This window comes from Meleagris gallopavo, chromosome 1 (assembly GCF_000146605.3).
Source record: "Meleagris gallopavo isolate NT-WF06-2002-E0010 breed Aviagen turkey brand Nicholas breeding stock chromosome 1, Turkey_5.1, whole genome shotgun sequence".
Classification (NCBI taxonomy): Eukaryota; Metazoa; Chordata; class Aves; order Galliformes; family Phasianidae; genus Meleagris; species Meleagris gallopavo.
The window spans coordinates 43961532-43978186 of record NC_015011.2 but is presented as its reverse complement, the minus strand read 5'-3'; the positions used below and the strand labels follow the sequence as shown (position 1 = coordinate 43978186).

General features: G+C 47.0%; 1 protein-coding gene across 2 annotated transcripts in view; it reads left to right on the top strand.

Moving 5' to 3' along the window:
- The window catches only part of NTN4 (netrin 4), a 35463-nt gene extending 21581 nt beyond the window's left edge, over positions 1-13882 (top strand). Inside the window, exons 4-10 of one of the 2 annotated variants that reach the window (XM_019613914.2) lie at positions 704-830; positions 1006-1194; positions 5092-5311; positions 5962-6074; positions 6978-7046; positions 9339-9509; positions 12427-13882. In XM_019613914.2, the coding sequence (XP_019469459.1) occupies positions 704-830; positions 1006-1194; positions 5092-5311; positions 5962-6074; positions 6978-7046; positions 9339-9509; positions 12427-12563 (1026 nt within the window). In that variant the 3' untranslated portion in view covers positions 12564-13882. Of the gene's footprint in view, positions 1-703; positions 831-1005; positions 1195-5091; positions 5312-5958; positions 6075-6977; positions 7047-9338; positions 9510-12426 lie in introns of both variants that reach the window. The other variant, XM_010709321.3, reaches the window with a different exon arrangement.
- Positions 13883-16655: the final 2773 nt, after the last annotated feature.

The window sequence follows — 16655 nt, the reverse complement described above, 5'->3', positions numbered from 1 at the left end:
TGCGTTTGCCAGCAGCATGATTAATGCCAGCAGCTGACAGGGCAGCTGGCACCAAGCTTACCATGCTGTCTTTTCATCTCTAATTACCCCCTTGGTCTGTGTTTTCTAGCTGTTCAATTACCTATCTGTCACAAAGATGTCTGACAGTCCCTCATGGTCTTTGTGCTATCTCTGGATCTTCCCTTGTGCTGCAAAACCTCTGCCTAGGACATTAGGTATCTGTGTCCTGAGGTTCTAATTTCTTTTTTCTTCTGCTTGTTGACATTGGCGATGGACACTGAGGTTGTGACCGCTGCTGCTGCAGTGGTACGTTGGTGTTGTACTGTTTGGGAAGGAGAAAAAAGAAAGGTTTTTCAGTGTTTCCCAAGGATGTTTTAGACCTCAGCTTTTTTTAATGTCTCCTGGATGTCCATGTGGGGACTGGAAACCCCCTGCTAAAGATCCCTGTAAATATCAAAGAAAAAAAGAAAAAAAAAGAAGAAAAAAAAAGAGATGTGATTACATGATATAATGACATATATGACATACAAATATTAACCTAACTGAAGGTATAAATGCAGAATATCCACCTTTGGCTGCACTAGTCAGCAGGCAGGCCCAGTGCTAGCCTTCCTCCCAGCTTATGTCCTTGCACTAGGCTGACATTGCAGCCCTTGTGCTCAAGCACTGCTGTGAATGACCTTCACTCTCTTTTCCCCACCAGGTCCATGGGAAGTGCATGTGCAAGCACAACACTGCAGGACCTCACTGCCAGCACTGTGCCCCGCTCTACAACGACCGCCCTTGGCAGGCTGCTGATGGCAAAACTGGAGCCCCCCGAGAGTGTCAGTGTAAGTGGCCAGCTTACATGTCATTTCTGTGGGGTGGATGAAAACGCAAAGTATCCTCATGCACTTGAATGGCAGATGTGCCTTTCCAAAATGTGGTTCAGGTTCTTGCCTCTTTTCTATAAACAATTTTCACTGTTTCAACAAATCGTTCTTGTTCTCTTTGGCTTCGTCCCAGCGTGCAAGTGTAATGGGCATGCCGACACCTGTCACTTTGACATGGATGCGTGGCTGGCATCAGGCAACCGCAGTGGTGGTGTCTGCGACAACTGTCAGCACAACACAGAGGGACAACACTGCCAGCGCTGCAAGCCAGGCTTCTACCGAGACCTGCGAAAGCCCTTCTCTGCCCCAGATGCTTGCAAACGTAAGTCAGCAATCTCTTACTGATGTAAGGCTTCTGCTAAATAGGAGGCTGTCAAAGGTGAGATCTTCCTGCTCCTACTTGGAGCAATCTTCTTGCTTCAGCAAGGGATGGGGAGCTCTCAGCAGTATGCAATTTGAATTCCCTCATTGATGCTGTTTGCAAAAAGCAATGATGAGATTTGCAGGACAAAAGCCTGCAGATGCTGTTGACAAATCTGTCCCAAGAATCCCTGTAGGCTGGGGACAGGGGAAGAAAGATGATTCCTTGACTCTCCCGCTATTTTTGGAAAGCAAGAGCTGCATCATATTTGCATGCTTCCTTGTTTAGTCGTTGCCATGACCCCAGAAGCAGGGTGCATTGCCTACGCAGCAGCAGGTGGGTATGGAATGAGAAGCTGGAACACAAGTGAAGTGACATTGCAGAAGGCATAACACCAGGGGGGCGAGACCATAGGCAGCCCACATGTAAAAATTAAATCTTTCCCAAGCCAAAGCAGCACTTCAGAATAGCTCCAGGGAATGCTGTAGGCAGTGGTGATGCACCATGGGGCACACAGAATCCCTACAGCACACTGGGGACATTGCACAGCACCTGGCTAAGCCAAATGTTCAGTTTTGCATCTGCTTGCAGGGGGCCAGACATTGCCACCCCCATCCTGCTCCTGGACTGAGGCTCATCCCTGAGGCACTTCAAGCCCTCCCAGCTTCTCACAGGGCGATTTCCCCCTTCTATCACTCACTCTCTGCAAAGAGAAGCAGCCATAGCTGAATTGGCTTTTTTACAGACCTGGTCTCTTTACAAAAGCAGAACTGACCACAGATCTTCATTACTTGTGTAAATAATTATTTCACTGCTGTAGTATGTACACAAGTTTGGTTTTTAGACAGTGGATATAATTGCTTTTTAAGGTCTCTACATACTTGTGTACAGATCCTTTCCCTTGGTAATTATTGCCAGAACTTATGCAAGCAATTTTTGTTTTAGAGTCTTGTTAGTAAAAAACACATTTAAATCCTGCACTTAAACCTCCTGCACTTTCTTCAGTATTTACAAACTTCAGAGTATAAAGTACTCAATCATTCCAACTTTCCCTGGCAAAGACTGCTTCATGAAAATGCAGGGAGTATCTAATGCTGTCCCTGCAGAGACTGTGGTACTGTGAACACAGAAACTATTTCTCTCTGGGCTTTGAAACTCTTCATCTCCGTAGGACTCATCATGGTTTTCCTACTGGGTTCCCTCTGGCTGATTTGGGGCTGCCCATGAGGGTCATGCTGCAGCCAACTCAACACACCCAGCGTGCTGCCCATGAACACCCCACGCCCCAGAGCTGCCCTGGCCAGCCTGTAGGGCAGGGATGGTTTTTTCTCCTACCACAGCATTTTCCAGACCCTGCAGCAGGTTAGAGCTATTTGTTGTAGCTCCAGCTGAACAGTGAATGGTTAATGACTGTTAAATTAAATTATATAAGACTGATTACAGCCCTCAGCTGGAACATTTCCAAGGACCGTGCCGTGGTTTGCAATAACGAGGGACAAGGAGGATGCCCAGTTATTCTTTCAGAAAGGCCACAGCATTGCCTGCTTGCTTCTGGCTCACAGCACTGTTGTTGTTCAACTGTGGAGCAGCAATGAAAATTTAAAAATACCAAAGTCAAAGTAAATAAAAGAGTTGTTAAGCCATAATCTTTAAGGATTCTTTAAAGATTTGTGTAGGCGAAGAGTGTATATGATATTTGCCTAGGAGTGAATGTGCACCAGATAGAAGACATTCTGCCATTTAAAAGAGCAATCTGTTGACTTGCCCCCTGTCGTACCTATCTGTCCTTTTCTTCACTTCCCCATGAAGCTTCAGCAACACTATGATTGCAGATAATAAATCAGCTTTTATAATTGGCAAGTTTATTTTTGCTTTGAAACTGTAAGTTTTTGAGGGTAAATATTTGTCATATCCAAAGGTTAGATGAGAGCTCCAGAAACGAGACCAGTGCCAACAGCTGGGGGGCAAAACGCAGCCCACTGGTCTCACTGCTTTTCAGTCCCTGTTGGGGTGTGGGGACAGGCAGTTGTTTCTTCACACAGGCACAAAAGTCTCATACCAGATGTAACCATGTGGTGCAGTGGGGAGAAGTGCCATTTTTGATGAAGAAGGAGAATGCAAAATTAGAGCCCAGGGGTGAAGTCACTTCAGTGTGCTTAGGATGTGCCCAAAGCAATTTTGTGTGATGCTGCTACCATACCAAATAGGTACTACTGCAGATAAGTTTCTACGCTTCTTTAATAGTCCGAAGTGCTGTGTCAGTGTATGTCATGGGCTTTATTTTCTAAGCTGAACAGGTAAGACAGTTCAGGAAACTGCTCAATGAGTGCATTTGAAGCAACATGGGGTTGATGTATGCAGGTTGGCCAATTGGTCTCCCTGGGCTCTCAGTACTGAATGAGCTGGGTTGGCTGCCATGTTAATGATACTGCCTATGAATGGAAGGGAGAATAAACAGATGGAGTTGTGGCAGGTTTCTCCTAGTCCCAGCCCATACTAGCGGGGTGGCCATAGTGTGTTAGCTCTGTGCTGTCCCCAAACCTCACACTGAGACTTGTGCCTTATGCTTGCACCTCCGGTCAGCATCATCTTAGCCCTCTGCCCCAGGAGTTGGGATCCAAAATCTAAACCTCACCGTCAGTCAATAAAGAGTGGGTGGCTGTCTGGCAGTGGGTCAGGAGCAGCCAGGAAGGATGGGGGCTGCACAGCCATGTGGAAATGGCCCATTCTTACAACACCTCTCTGTGGCTCCAGTTAAAGCGTACAGCCAACTATGTTCTCATTTTTCATTGCCTGCAGTCCCTTGTAAGCTCACTGCTGTGTTTTCTGTATGAACTTTTGTAAATTTAATGCTTTTTTCTCACCATTAAATTTTCCATTAGAGAAAGAAAAAAAAGGTAAGAAAGCATCGACTAATGTGTATAAAGCATCAGCCCTAATAGGACCAGGAGTGAAACTCAGCTGAAACTCAGCCAAGATAGGACTGAGTCTCTCTCTGAGCACGGAGGGTGTCAAGTGCTTGCTATTTTCCCTGGAGGGGCTGAGGAATGCCATAAATACTCTCAGCATCTAGGAGGAAAATAGAGCATTTGGATACATGTGTCAGGTGTAAAACACTTCACAGGCTTCAGGAGAAAGGTATGCAGCTCTCACTGAGCGCCCTTGAAAACTATGCTATTAAAGGTACCAGCGTTCACTGCCTGCAGCTAGTTATGCAGTTTGTGGAGAGGCTTTCTAATCTTTTAATTTTATATAATTATATTTGTTTGGGAATGGAAAGGGTGGGGAAAATTTGGGGATTACTTTAGCAAAGATTTTGGATTCGCAGTCTTCTCTTAAGTTGACTGCCAATATTAACTCATCCTTTAATATTTTGAAACTGTGCTCCAGATATGTCAAAGCCCTGAAACCACAAGCACATCACCAGAACAAAATGAAATGTACGTGCACAGCAGTAAGTATGTTGAGAGAAAGTGAGGTTCTGTAACACGAAATGGCTCTTCTGTTGCCTTTGTAGTTGCAAAGTAAAAATATTTGCATTAGCATTTGGTAAAAAATTTCCCTCCAAATGAAAATTTTCTCAGGAAATTCAGTTTTTATGTAAATTGAGATTTGGGCAGCAGTATTTCAGGGAGGATTTTTATTTTTTTTCATCATTCACATCACCAAAGTGGAATGATTCACATAGCCCGGTGATGCCTGGCAGCGGTATTCGCTTTCACATTTTGAAACGATGGCTTTAAAAGATGTGCTTTTTGCACTCCTTTGATTAAACGGCCATCAGGAGCGGGGTGTTTAACCTCCAGTTGGCCAGCGAGTCGTTGTTGCTGTCTGACTAACCCCGTGGTGTCCCCACAGCCTGCTCCTGCCACCCGCTGGGATCGGCCGCACTCCCCATGGGCCCCCGCACCTTCTGTGACCCCAGCACCGGTGACTGCCCCTGCAAGCCTGGTGTGGCAGGGCCACGCTGTGACCGCTGCCTGCCCGGATATTGGGGCTTCGGCGCTGGCGGCTGCCGCCCCTGCGACTGTGCCCGGAGCTGCCACCCTCTCACTGGCGATTGCCACAGCAGCAGCAGGTGAGTGAGGGCTCCAGCTGCCCCCCAGACTCCAGGCAGGTACTGCTCCTGCCTGGTTTATGTGCCATCTGACAGCACCTGTTCAGCCAAGTAATCAGCACTGTCAGGGATTGGGGGAGGAGGGGACATTGATGCTGTGACTCCTTTGGGTGCTGGACACTGGCACGGTGGCACTGCTGGCATTTGGTGCTGGTGTGAACGGAGCAGGTGTTTTCCATGCCCTCCACAGTTTTTTCTCTCCGTGAGCAAAATAAGATCCTCAGGGAGACCTGAGCACTCAGAGACCAGAGCTAAATGTTGCTGCTGTTACAACTCAGTTTGCATTGACTGCAGCGGGCAGTCAAGCTCTGATTTCTAGAAGCAGCACGTGTGAATGACAGCCCAGTGTCTGGATCTCATAGCATGCTTTTTTGCCATAGAGATAATATTTTTAGCAGAGAAATCCCTATTGCACAGTTTAAACCAAAAATGGATTCACGACCCTCTCTGGCAACCCTCAACCAGCTCATTTTCCAAAGCTGTCCCTTTCAGCTGTGTATGTTTAACAATGAGACGTGTGGCAGAGCTGCTCTCCAAGGATGGGCAGTGAGTTACGAGTGCTTTCTGCCAGTGGCAGGAGGATGGCTGACCCTCTTCCTTTCCCTCAGCAGTGCGGATGTGAGCTGGCAGCAAGAAGTGCTGCCCTTCCAGCCAGCACTCAACGAGAGCAAGCCCGCCTGGGGCTGGGAGGATGAGCAGGGCTTCTCGGCTCTGCGGCACTCCGGTAGGACCACAGCCCCACGTGCTCCCACATCCCTTCCACTGACATGTCCTACACTGGCATGCAGCATCCTACTTTGGCATCAGCTGCACTGAGGGTGCAGTGAGAACTTGCCTGTACTCCAGCTGCAGGTCCAACTGGGGAATTCCTTCTCCCCAGCCCTATTAGGTTGATCAAGGCAGTGCTGGAGCTGCAGTGCTGCAGTGAAGCAGCCTGGCCCCACAGCACTGCACGGGCTGGTGACAGCCACGTCCTCCCTCAAAACCACTGCACACAAGCAGGTCAGGTGTAATTTCCTGCATTTGGAGAAAGCAGCACGATAAAAATCTTGAGGATAGGATAATTGAGTTAATTGAGGGGAAAGCTCCATCATTTGTCTGGGCAACTTAATCTGAAACGTAAATAAGTATAACATGTTATTCTTTGTTCTAAGATCACAGAAGTCATTAATCTGCCTTAACCTCGGCAGTGTTTCCTTCTAAAATTGTGTCTGGGACATTACAGTGTGGAAAATACCACAGGAAAAGACATGCATGTTATTTGCATCCTGAGGCCACATAATGAAGCCTTTGTTTCCCTTCTCTTCAAATTGTAAACAAGGAATAATTGCCCTCGGACTAAGGCTATGTTCAGCCCAGATCTGAGGACAGGGCATATTGAGGGGGTTGTGGACCATATAAAAACCTCCAGCAGATTCCAGTGATGCAGCCAAATCCCTCCCGCAGCATTGAGGCTGGGACCATGAGGCAGCAGCCACCTCCCACATGTCCTTTTCTCCCCAGCCAGGGCCACGTAACTCTCATGGATGGTAGCAGACACTTCTGCCCTCCCAAACCCCAGGGTGTCTGCTAAGATCCCCACTGGGAAGTACAATCCACATCCATTTGCTTTGTTTTCTTCTCACAGGTAAATGCGAGTGTAAAGAGCAAGTTTTGGGCAACTCCAAGGTCTTCTGTGGAATGAAGTATACCTATGGTGAGTTGTGGTAGGTGATGGAGGTGTACAGGGAGGTTCTACAGGAGTATAGTGCTGAGCAACCCTTTCTCTGCAGCTTGCCAGAGGGGAGCAGCAGTCTGGAAGCAAACTTTAGCATTCAGACACTGATGATGTTGTCACTGTGTGAGGGATAATGAAGGCCCAAAGCCTCTGTATCCCCATACATCTCAGCATGCTCTCAGCAATGGAGCATGCCAGTCCTGCAAATTCTTGGGCTACTTAGTCTAGGGACAGATTTTTGCCTCTCCAAAAGCATGTACATATCTTGGTGCCTTGTCACACTGGGTGAAGCATCTTGTTCCTCTTGCTTCCAAAGTGAAATCATGGGAATGCAAGAGCTCTAAGTGCCTTGAGAGGCTCTCTGGATCCAAGGCAGAGTAGAAGGCACTGATACTGAAAACAAGTCACTGAATAGTCACTGAAAAGTCACTCTTATAGACCAGCTGCCTCACAAAAGGTGTAGAAATCGCCAAATATGAATTACACTGAGTGGAAAGAGGGACAGTGATAACTACCAAAGACATTATATGGAAAAAAATGGCACTGACAGCCACCAGGAGCCCTGTTAGCAAAGCTGAGCTGTTGCAGTGGGGTGATGTATATCACTTATGTGGGCATAGCACGTTGGATTTCAGTGAATGAGAGGAGATATCTTGTTTCCCAAGACCTCTCTGCTCTGTTTTAGCAAAGACCTCCTTTGTACTGCTGCAGAGTAAGAACTGCTTTGTGCAGCACTCCCTCCCATCATAGCTTTCCAGAGGTTTCTTGCACCTGTTTCATCTTGCACTAAAGCTGAAAATGAGCAGGGAGATAATCCATACTGCGGTGCTCTGCGGAGCAGCCCACAAAGGCAAGTTCAAGGGGCCGCCAGTTGTTGAAATATAGCCCTGGCTTAGTGATGTCAGAAAAAAATCTGATTTTGCTTTGCTTTGCTTTCTGGCTGCGACAGTTACTGAGTTTAATCTTGCAGAAGATAAGAAATAATAATTTTTAAAAAAGCACAAAAAAGCCAAGTTCATAAATCTTATCTAAAGTGCACTCAGGCTTGCTGCCCTTTCATCACTCAACATGCAAGGTGTCAGCTCAGCTGGAGAAAGATGAATTATGGGGCCCATCGCGAGTGCTGTAGAAGGAAAGGTTTTCCTGTGCTTCATAATCACAGAATCAAAGAATCACAGAATGGCCCGGGTTAGAAGGGACCTCAATGACCCCCTGTCACAGGCAGGGCCACCAACCTCCCCATTTGATAGTAGACCAGCCTGCCCAGGGCTCCATCCAACCTCACTTTGAACACCTCCAGGGACAGGGCCTCCACAGCCTCTCTGGGCAGCCTGTTCCAGCACCTCACCACTCTCATAGTAAAGAACTTCCCCCTGACATCCAACCTAAATCTTCCCTTTTTCCCTCCTTCAACTTAAAACCATTTCCCCTTGTCCTGCTGTTATGTACCCTTGTATAGAGTTGATTCCCCTCCTGTTTGTAGGCTCCCTTTGGGTACTGAAAGGCTGCAGTGAGGTCACCCCACAGCCGCCTTTTCTCCAAGCTGAACAAGCCCAGCTCCCTCAGCCTGTCTTTGTAGGGGAGGTGCTTCAGCCTTGTGATCATCTTTGTGGCACTCCTCTGGACCTTCATAACATGTGGTGCTGAGTAAAGCACCACTGTGGACATTAGCATGGTCTCGAGGTGACTGGTGTGTGGGACCTGGGCCCTGACACTTTGCTTTGTCAGGACTGTCAACAGATACATGGTGTCCCAGTTCTAACTCCATCCTACGCAGGAAATTAGGTGGCTAGGGTGTGCCTGTGGGTATCTGTGAGGTCAAGATTGCCTCAGTCCCTACCAACATCTTGGTCTTTGCCACTCTGTTTTGATGGCAAAGAGGGAACACCAGGGCAGGATGGGGACAGCACTACCAGCTGCCGAGCCCTGCAAAGCCTCAATGCTCATCCCTAAAACCAGGGCTTTCCTCTTGATTTCCAAAAGTGCTTAAGAAGCATAACTCTTTGCTGAGCTCTGGTGGAAAATGTGGCCTTTGCAAGTTTTGAAGCTGAGGTCATGGGACCTTCCTGCTGCCTATGTGGCAAGCCCAAGGGCTGTGGCCAGACCAGCTGGTGGTGTCCTTGCCCACTGGTATGTGGACCCAGCTGTTCCCCCCACAGCTGTGCAAGAAGCATTGGGCTAACTCCAGTGTAATGAAATCATTGCTCTCACTGTTTCACTCAGACTTTAAATAGTTTATATATTTCTGGTTTTTAATTCATGTCTTCCCAGTGATAAAGACAAAGATCTTGTCAGCTCATGATAAGGGCTCCCATGCAGAAGTCAATGTGAAGATCAAGAAAGTCTTAAAGTCTACAAAGCTGAAGATTCTGCGGGGTAAGAGAACGCTCTACCCTGAGTCCTGGACTAACAGAGGCTGCACCTGTCCAATCCTCAATCCCGGTAGGTTTGACTCCCTGGGAAGTACATCTCCTCCACATTCCCACAGATTTCATCCTCACCTTTTCATCCCCTTATGCCGATGAGTTTAAGCTACAGCCTAATGTTGATTAAATTCTTGGCATCTACATCATTTGGGTTCCAGCATCCAACTATCCAATTTGAATTTTGTAGCAAAAAATACACTTCATTCTGTAGATTTTTAAACGTACAATTGCTCTTCACGAAGCATAGTAACAGCACTACAGCTCTATTAGAATAGGTGTATTCCCACAAGAGTTAGATGCATACTGTGCCATGAATATGTGACATATCTTTTAAAAACTAATGCTAATTCGAATCCATAAAAGTGCACTTAAATCTAATCTTAGGTATGATATTGTACTGAAGATAGAATCTAATCACAAGGGAAGATGCAACTTGCAAAGTAACATTAATTCACATCTTCAACTTTCAGAAGAGCCTCTCTTATGCTGTGAGAGGCTTTGGCTTCACAGTTTTTCCTCATCTTTCATTGAAATGAACTGTAATCAGTGGTGGGTAAACAGTGCATGCAGTATCCAGTAGGAACAGAGAAATGCATACTCCAGGTTTTCTTTAACAGAGCAAAACTAAGATCCAGTTGACACACCTTTCTTTACAATTCCAAGATAAAACAAGAGTTACCAACTAATTTGGATAAAAGATCTTCTTTCTGTAAGGTGCATACTTCACCTGGAAATCACTGATTGAAGCACTGACTTCAGTGCTGAGACTTATTCTACATGTGCGTCTTTGGGAGCTTCCTTCAGGGGGAAGGGGCTCTCTGCTAGGCTGGGTCATGCAGGAAGGTTATTCATTTATGAGGTATTTGCAGTCTTTCATGTCCACCGAAGCGACTGCGTTTGGCTTTGAAGGCAGTCTGCTCTGATAATACAGCTGCAGTCAGGAGGTCTCCTCAGATGCAAAGGTCTGATGGATCAGCAGCACTGAGCAGGACTTCACTGTTGGAGCACAGCAAGACTTTGGATGGTAAAACACCATAAATCTGTAATGAAATAGATACCGCTATTTTAATTTTCCATATGCAAAGCAAACGCACACAACAAAGCTCAGATATGGCTGCCTTAACACAAACCTGGAGGAAAGCTACAGAAACTGTCAGAGACCAACTGCACAGAGCAGCCCCACACCTGACACCCAGCCCTGTGACACCATAAGCTTCAGGGGAGCTTCCCTGGTTTCCCCAGCAGAGAATAGAGCAGCAAACACATAGCCCATTAATGATGTCAGCAGAGCAGTGGAGGTGCAGTTGTTGGAATCCCATCAGTATAAATTTATTTCAGCTTTCATATTCAAAAACATCTGTGAAGCTTGGGGAATCTCTTGGTCCTGGGGGAAAACTTGAAAACATAACTGAGTGCACCTTAAAGAATGAATCACTTCAAAGGAGAAAAAAAAACAATCCCAAATACTTTTTTAAATCTCATTTTTAGCTAACACATTCATTTCTGGATAGTTGGCAATACCATAAGAGCAAAGTTAGCCCTCTCTCAGAGTAAGAGCTTATGACCTCCAGATGAATAAACCACCAACAGCAGGATAGAAAGCCAAGCTGACATAAAATAATTTCTTGACATTAGCTGTAATGGAAATCACATCTCCTAAAAACATAGAGATGAAAGATAAAAGTTGAAGAAAGCGAAACATATTTTTACTCTGTTTCACAGTGCTGAAGTGACACCAAATGGAGGGTAAGCTCTTAAAAGTTCTGGCAAAAAATAGAACCTCTGCACATCTAACAGATCTCCACAGGCTGCTTCCAGATGATAAATGTGCCAATGGTCCCATGAGGGAACAGGCTGGCCTTTGGGGAGTGCAGAGGGAGATTGTGATGTCTTGGCCATCTCCAGGAAGCAGTAGCCCTTCCTAACTTCCTAGTCCCTCACATATGCACAAGAGGAGTTCTCCTTGCTAGCAGTGCGGACAAAACTCAGCCTCCAGTCTGGCTTGTAGCATCTCTTGTGTATTTTATCTTTTCAGTTCTGTAAAGTCAGACTGAAAATCTGGAAGGATGAATGTTCCTCTAGAAAGAGAATCAGCAGCCAAAGCAATAATAACTTTTCCTCTGAAAATGCGGGTCACATTTTTCTCTTAAGAGATTTAGGAGCCCTTAAGAAGTAATGTTTACAGCAGTAGGATTGACACAGCCAAAATGAAGGTCTTGCAAAGGCTGCTCCTGCCATGCAAATTTCCTATGTTTACTTGGCAGAAGAGAGGATGTGTGTGCCCAGAAGCTCAGATGAAACAGATAACAAATTGTATTGAATTAAGAAAAACACACTTAACCTTTAACTAGGGGACACTGTCCCCTTGCCACCACCTCCCTTTACTCTGAGCAGCAAAACAAAAACCCAAGAAAACATGAGCAGAGTGCCTGCTGCACCCAGTGGAGGGGCTGGGAGTCCCCGTGTGGCTCTGGGATCCCTGTGAGTTATGCCCCAGAGTCACGAGCAGCTTTCCACCCTATTGCTGCAGGTGAGGAGGGCTCTGAGCCTTTCCAGGTTCTCATCCTTCTGGCACAGCAAGAGAGAGGCTGGAGCCCACAGAACTGTGGAGGCTTCGTGTCCCCAGGGATGAGCACAGGCCAGTGTGAGCACAGCACAATGTCCCATAGCAGCTGCCCTCCCACTGCGCTGATCTCTGCCTGAGCCTTGGCTTCTACATGTCAGAAAGACAGAAGGCAGTTCAGGCACCCTAAGCCAAAATCTCAACTGCTTCTGTGATAATCCTGGTGATACTGTGCCTGGCTACCCTCATATTCTTCTCCTTTATATGCATGTTCCAAAGGACTTGTACATTAATTGCACTCAGGTAGTGTTAATAGCCCTTCCCCTAAACACAGTGCTGCACAGACCCTGACCACTTTGCTGGTTTGCAGGCTTGGAGTACCTGGTGGCAGGACACGAGGATGTCCGGACGGGCAGGCTCATCGTCAACATGAAAAGCTTTGTCCACCAGTGGAAGTCGGCTCTTGGGAGAAAGGTCCTGGAGATTTTAAAAAAGGACTGCAACTAGATACATGTGGCCAACTAGGGCATTTCTTCATGCACAGAATGCAAGAGCCTTCACAGAGGGAAGGCCTCAAGGATGAAAACTGGAACATAAGAAAATAGCGCCAAAGCGTGTAGCAAGGCATTGCAATTTGTAGGCGCTGACTGATTTAACCCTTCCTGGCCAATGCCCATTCACTCACCTGTAGCTTCCTTGCAAGGCACTCCCTGAGCCCAGGTTTTGTTGCGTTGAGGGGAAGAGCAGGAAGGGCGATCCTTGGTTTGGCCCCAGATGAGAGGTGATGAGCGCTGCCAGTGCCACCAGGATGGATCTGGGGTCACTTCCAGGGGCTCCAAGAAAATGCTGCAGAGCAGCAGGAACACGTGGCTGAGAGTTGGGTGCTGCTGCCCTTCACTTCACCATGCTGTCGGAGGTTTTGGGGCTCAGCTCCCTGCCTGTGCTCTCGAGGGTGGACCTGTTGGGTGATACGAGTTCCTCTGCCCTCATGCACATGTGGTAGCTGCCGGTTCTCTGTCACCGCGGCAGAGCAGAGCTGGCTCCGTGGGGCGCGGTGTCTCTGAGCTTTTGTCCTTGAAGTGTTAAAATATGAACCCAGCCTCCTGTAAATATTTCATTGTATAAAGCACTTTACTACCTGCCACTTCACGGTGTGGAAGGCCAGACTGTGTTTGGGAGAGAAGAGGTTGAAGGTGGCACATGGAAAACCTTCCTGAAACAGAAGCACTCCTGAAGACGCACGGCATAAAGGGAAGGGCCAGCCTGGCATGGCCACTCGGAGCATCCCGGGGTGCAGTCTGAGGGATAGAAAGCATTTGCACTGAAGTCCCAGCTTCAGACCAGCACTTGGGCTCCGTGGGCAGGACTTGGCAGTCAGTACAAAAAGAAGAGACTTTGGAATGAAAATGCAATTGCCAGCGTAGGAAACTGCCCACAGGAGGAGTGGATCTGAAGAATGGAAAGGACTGCCATTCACATATCCCCACCCAGTGATTCACGATGGGCCTGGAGTTTATTTTATTTTTATGTTAGTATTTAAAACTGAACACTCGATTCGTTTTCTTCTGTGATATTGTTTGCAATATATATGGCCACTGCACTTCCACATTAACACCCATATGGAATATAGCACAGTTTACTGCAGTTTTCAGCACTAAAGTATATCTTTTCTGTAAAGCGTCTTTGAAGCACATTGCGTAGTATATTTTGCTCATGAGTATGAGAAAAGAAAAGGCAGACATGCAACATCATAAGAACCACAAGCCTACCAATATGCTTTACATATGTATTTTTCTTTCAAAGTCCTGTGGACTCAAAAAAAAAAACAAAAAAAACAACCTATTTGGTAATTTGTTTTTATATCTCATGTATGTAATAAATATATAATGATTTCAACATTCCAGCAATGTGGTCTTCATGCCTGCTCTGAAGAGCGTGCTAAGGGTGAGGAGAAGCTGCTGTGGGGAGGTAACATTCACCATATGAGAAAAGGCCAAACCACGGGGATGGCTCACAGAAATCCAGCTTTGTTTGTTTGGGGGGTCTTAATCATAGGCTCTTCTCAAACAAAGGGGAGTTGCTCTTCTCAAACAAAGGGGAGTTGCTCTTCTCGAAGCTGGCCAAATCTTTGCATCCATACAAACCTGGTGGCTGAGCTGCAGAGCAGTAATAGATAAACAGCAAGTCAGGGACAGCTGAAATCGGGTTCACTGCCTACATGAAAACTGTAAAGGAAAATAAAATGTGTGGAAAGTGAAGACTGTGGCAAAAGATGTACAAGAGCACCACAAAGTGAAATCAGGCATCAGAATAGACGAGCGAGAAGGCAAAGGCTTCCTCAGAATTGGAGCTGTTGGAGACCTTGACTTATGGATGTGGACTCTGAAGCTGGCTGAGCCAGGCTCTAGCCCCATGGTGTGAAGTTTGGCATGCAGTCTGACATCACACTTTCCTTGCTCCCACCTCGAGTGTAAGCAGCACTGATAAAGAGAAGAGCTGCTGAAGCAGGCAGAGCTGGTAGCTTCCCAGAGCATAGCAGGGAGAGCAGAGAAGGGAGAGCTGAGAAGGAGAGCATCCGGCCTTACCAACAATTCACAGGTTTTTACCCCCTCCTTCTGAACTCAAATCCCATATTGAGGGTTATTAGGGCCAAGCATAAAGTGAACAATCTGCCATCACTGATGCCAGTGGAACAAAGCAGGATGAGTCACTCAGATTCGCCCATTGGTTTTCACTAACCTGAAGCTTGGTGCCTGGAGGAGGCTTATGACTTGGAGGAGGCGAGATCATTTACCAGTCCAAGTCCTGGCATGCTTTAGAACCGCTGTCCCCTCCTGCCATTGGCAGGGCCACACAGGCTCCAGGCTGGGTTGGTAATACGTATGCCAACATGGGCCCGTCCCCACCAGCTGTCACTCACTGCAGTGTGCTCCTCCAACCTTCGTGGAAAGTTCCAGGCATGTTTAATATAGATGTGCCGACAGGCTGAGTCTTTTGGGAAGCGACCATGCTGCTGAATGTGCCTGGACATCTGGTACTACAAGGCTGCAGGAATGAAAAATCAGACTGGTACAGGTAAACACAACAGCTCTGGAACAAATAGCTGCAGTGCTGTTGTTGTTTTCTTAAACCTTTATTTTTAGTTACTGTATTGACTTCAGTATCCACAGCATAGAGAATAAATATCTCAAAAAATATCTGGTGGCTGCTGCCCCAGCATCCAGAGGAGCACTGTCTCTGATACAGCAGGAGGAGATCAGCTGTCCCTGGTCCTTCTGGGCTCAAGTGTTGATTTTTTGATGACAATATTTCCAAAGCATGCCCCTGCCTTGGGGTCACTACTCTTTTCCCACAAATTCATCATAGAAACCTTATGAGTGCCTCTGGTTTTTGCTGCAAAGGGAGGGCAGTGAGGCCTCAGCAAGTGCACAGGCTGGGAAATACACTATATGTGGAAAACTTCTTGGCTTTTTGAAAGTGTTAGCATGGCTGAGAGGCTGAAGCCCCATTGATGCACTCTGCCTTGCCCAAGTCCTGTTCCCTGTGACATGACCTTCAGTTCAGGGCATCTCCAGGCTCTGCCTGGACACATTCTGAGAAGTATACAGACATAAAAGAAGCTCCCCAGGCTGCTGAGGTCTGTCAGGGGGTAAAGGTGTGGGTACAGCGCATACTGTACATACCCCCAGAACATCTCACTGCTGCATTTCCCAGATGATTTCTCTGCTCACATCTCTGAGCTCTCCAGCCTGAGTAGGGTGCTTACACTGCCAGCATTTCTTCCTTTGGTTCTTTGCTCTGTTCTTTCAGTGCTGTGCACAGACTTCTTATGCACTCACCGAGCACAAGAGCTGTATTTTAACTTACCTGAAAAACACCTGGGAAAAGGCCTGTGGTTTTGTATGAAAATTGGTGAGAAGAAAGAAATTGCTTCCTAAAACATGAGCAATGTTTCCCTGAACTGGTATGCTGTGGGCATGGATATGCACTCCTTTCAGCAGGTGTAAAATCCAGTCCAGCCCCAGGCTTGAGACACATGCTGAGGTGCTGGAACAAAGGAGAGAGAGATTAAAATCAAGCATCTATAAGGCTGACAATGACCTCTGAGGACAGGATCTTTCATCGCTGTATTTCTTATGCTCAATTTATACGTCTTCCCTGCCTGGTTCAGTAGAAGTTAAGTTTAAATTATAACTTTATAATGTACAGCTGCAGAAACACAACTGCCCTCTGCTACTCTAGGAGCTGGGTCTCCTTCATTCACATCAGGTGCAACTTGTGTTTGGACCCTGGGTGTTTGTGCGGCCTCCACGAGGTCACATCCAGAACCTTTAACTGGGCCTTTCTGATTAACACCTCCAGAAGTCAAGAAAGCCATTACAGATACACAGGGAGTGGAGCTTTGTGCCACTGACGTGTAGGTGGCAGATGCCAGTTGTCCAAGGATCCCCTGTTCCCCAGATACAGAGAGCTCCAGGAGCACCCAGGGGTGTTACAGCTGCACAACTCCCCCGCAGGGACAGCTCTGCATGCCAGAAGACAGACAGGTACTTCAGTCATTCAAAAGTGCCACTGAGGGTGCTCAGAAAGTAGACCAGG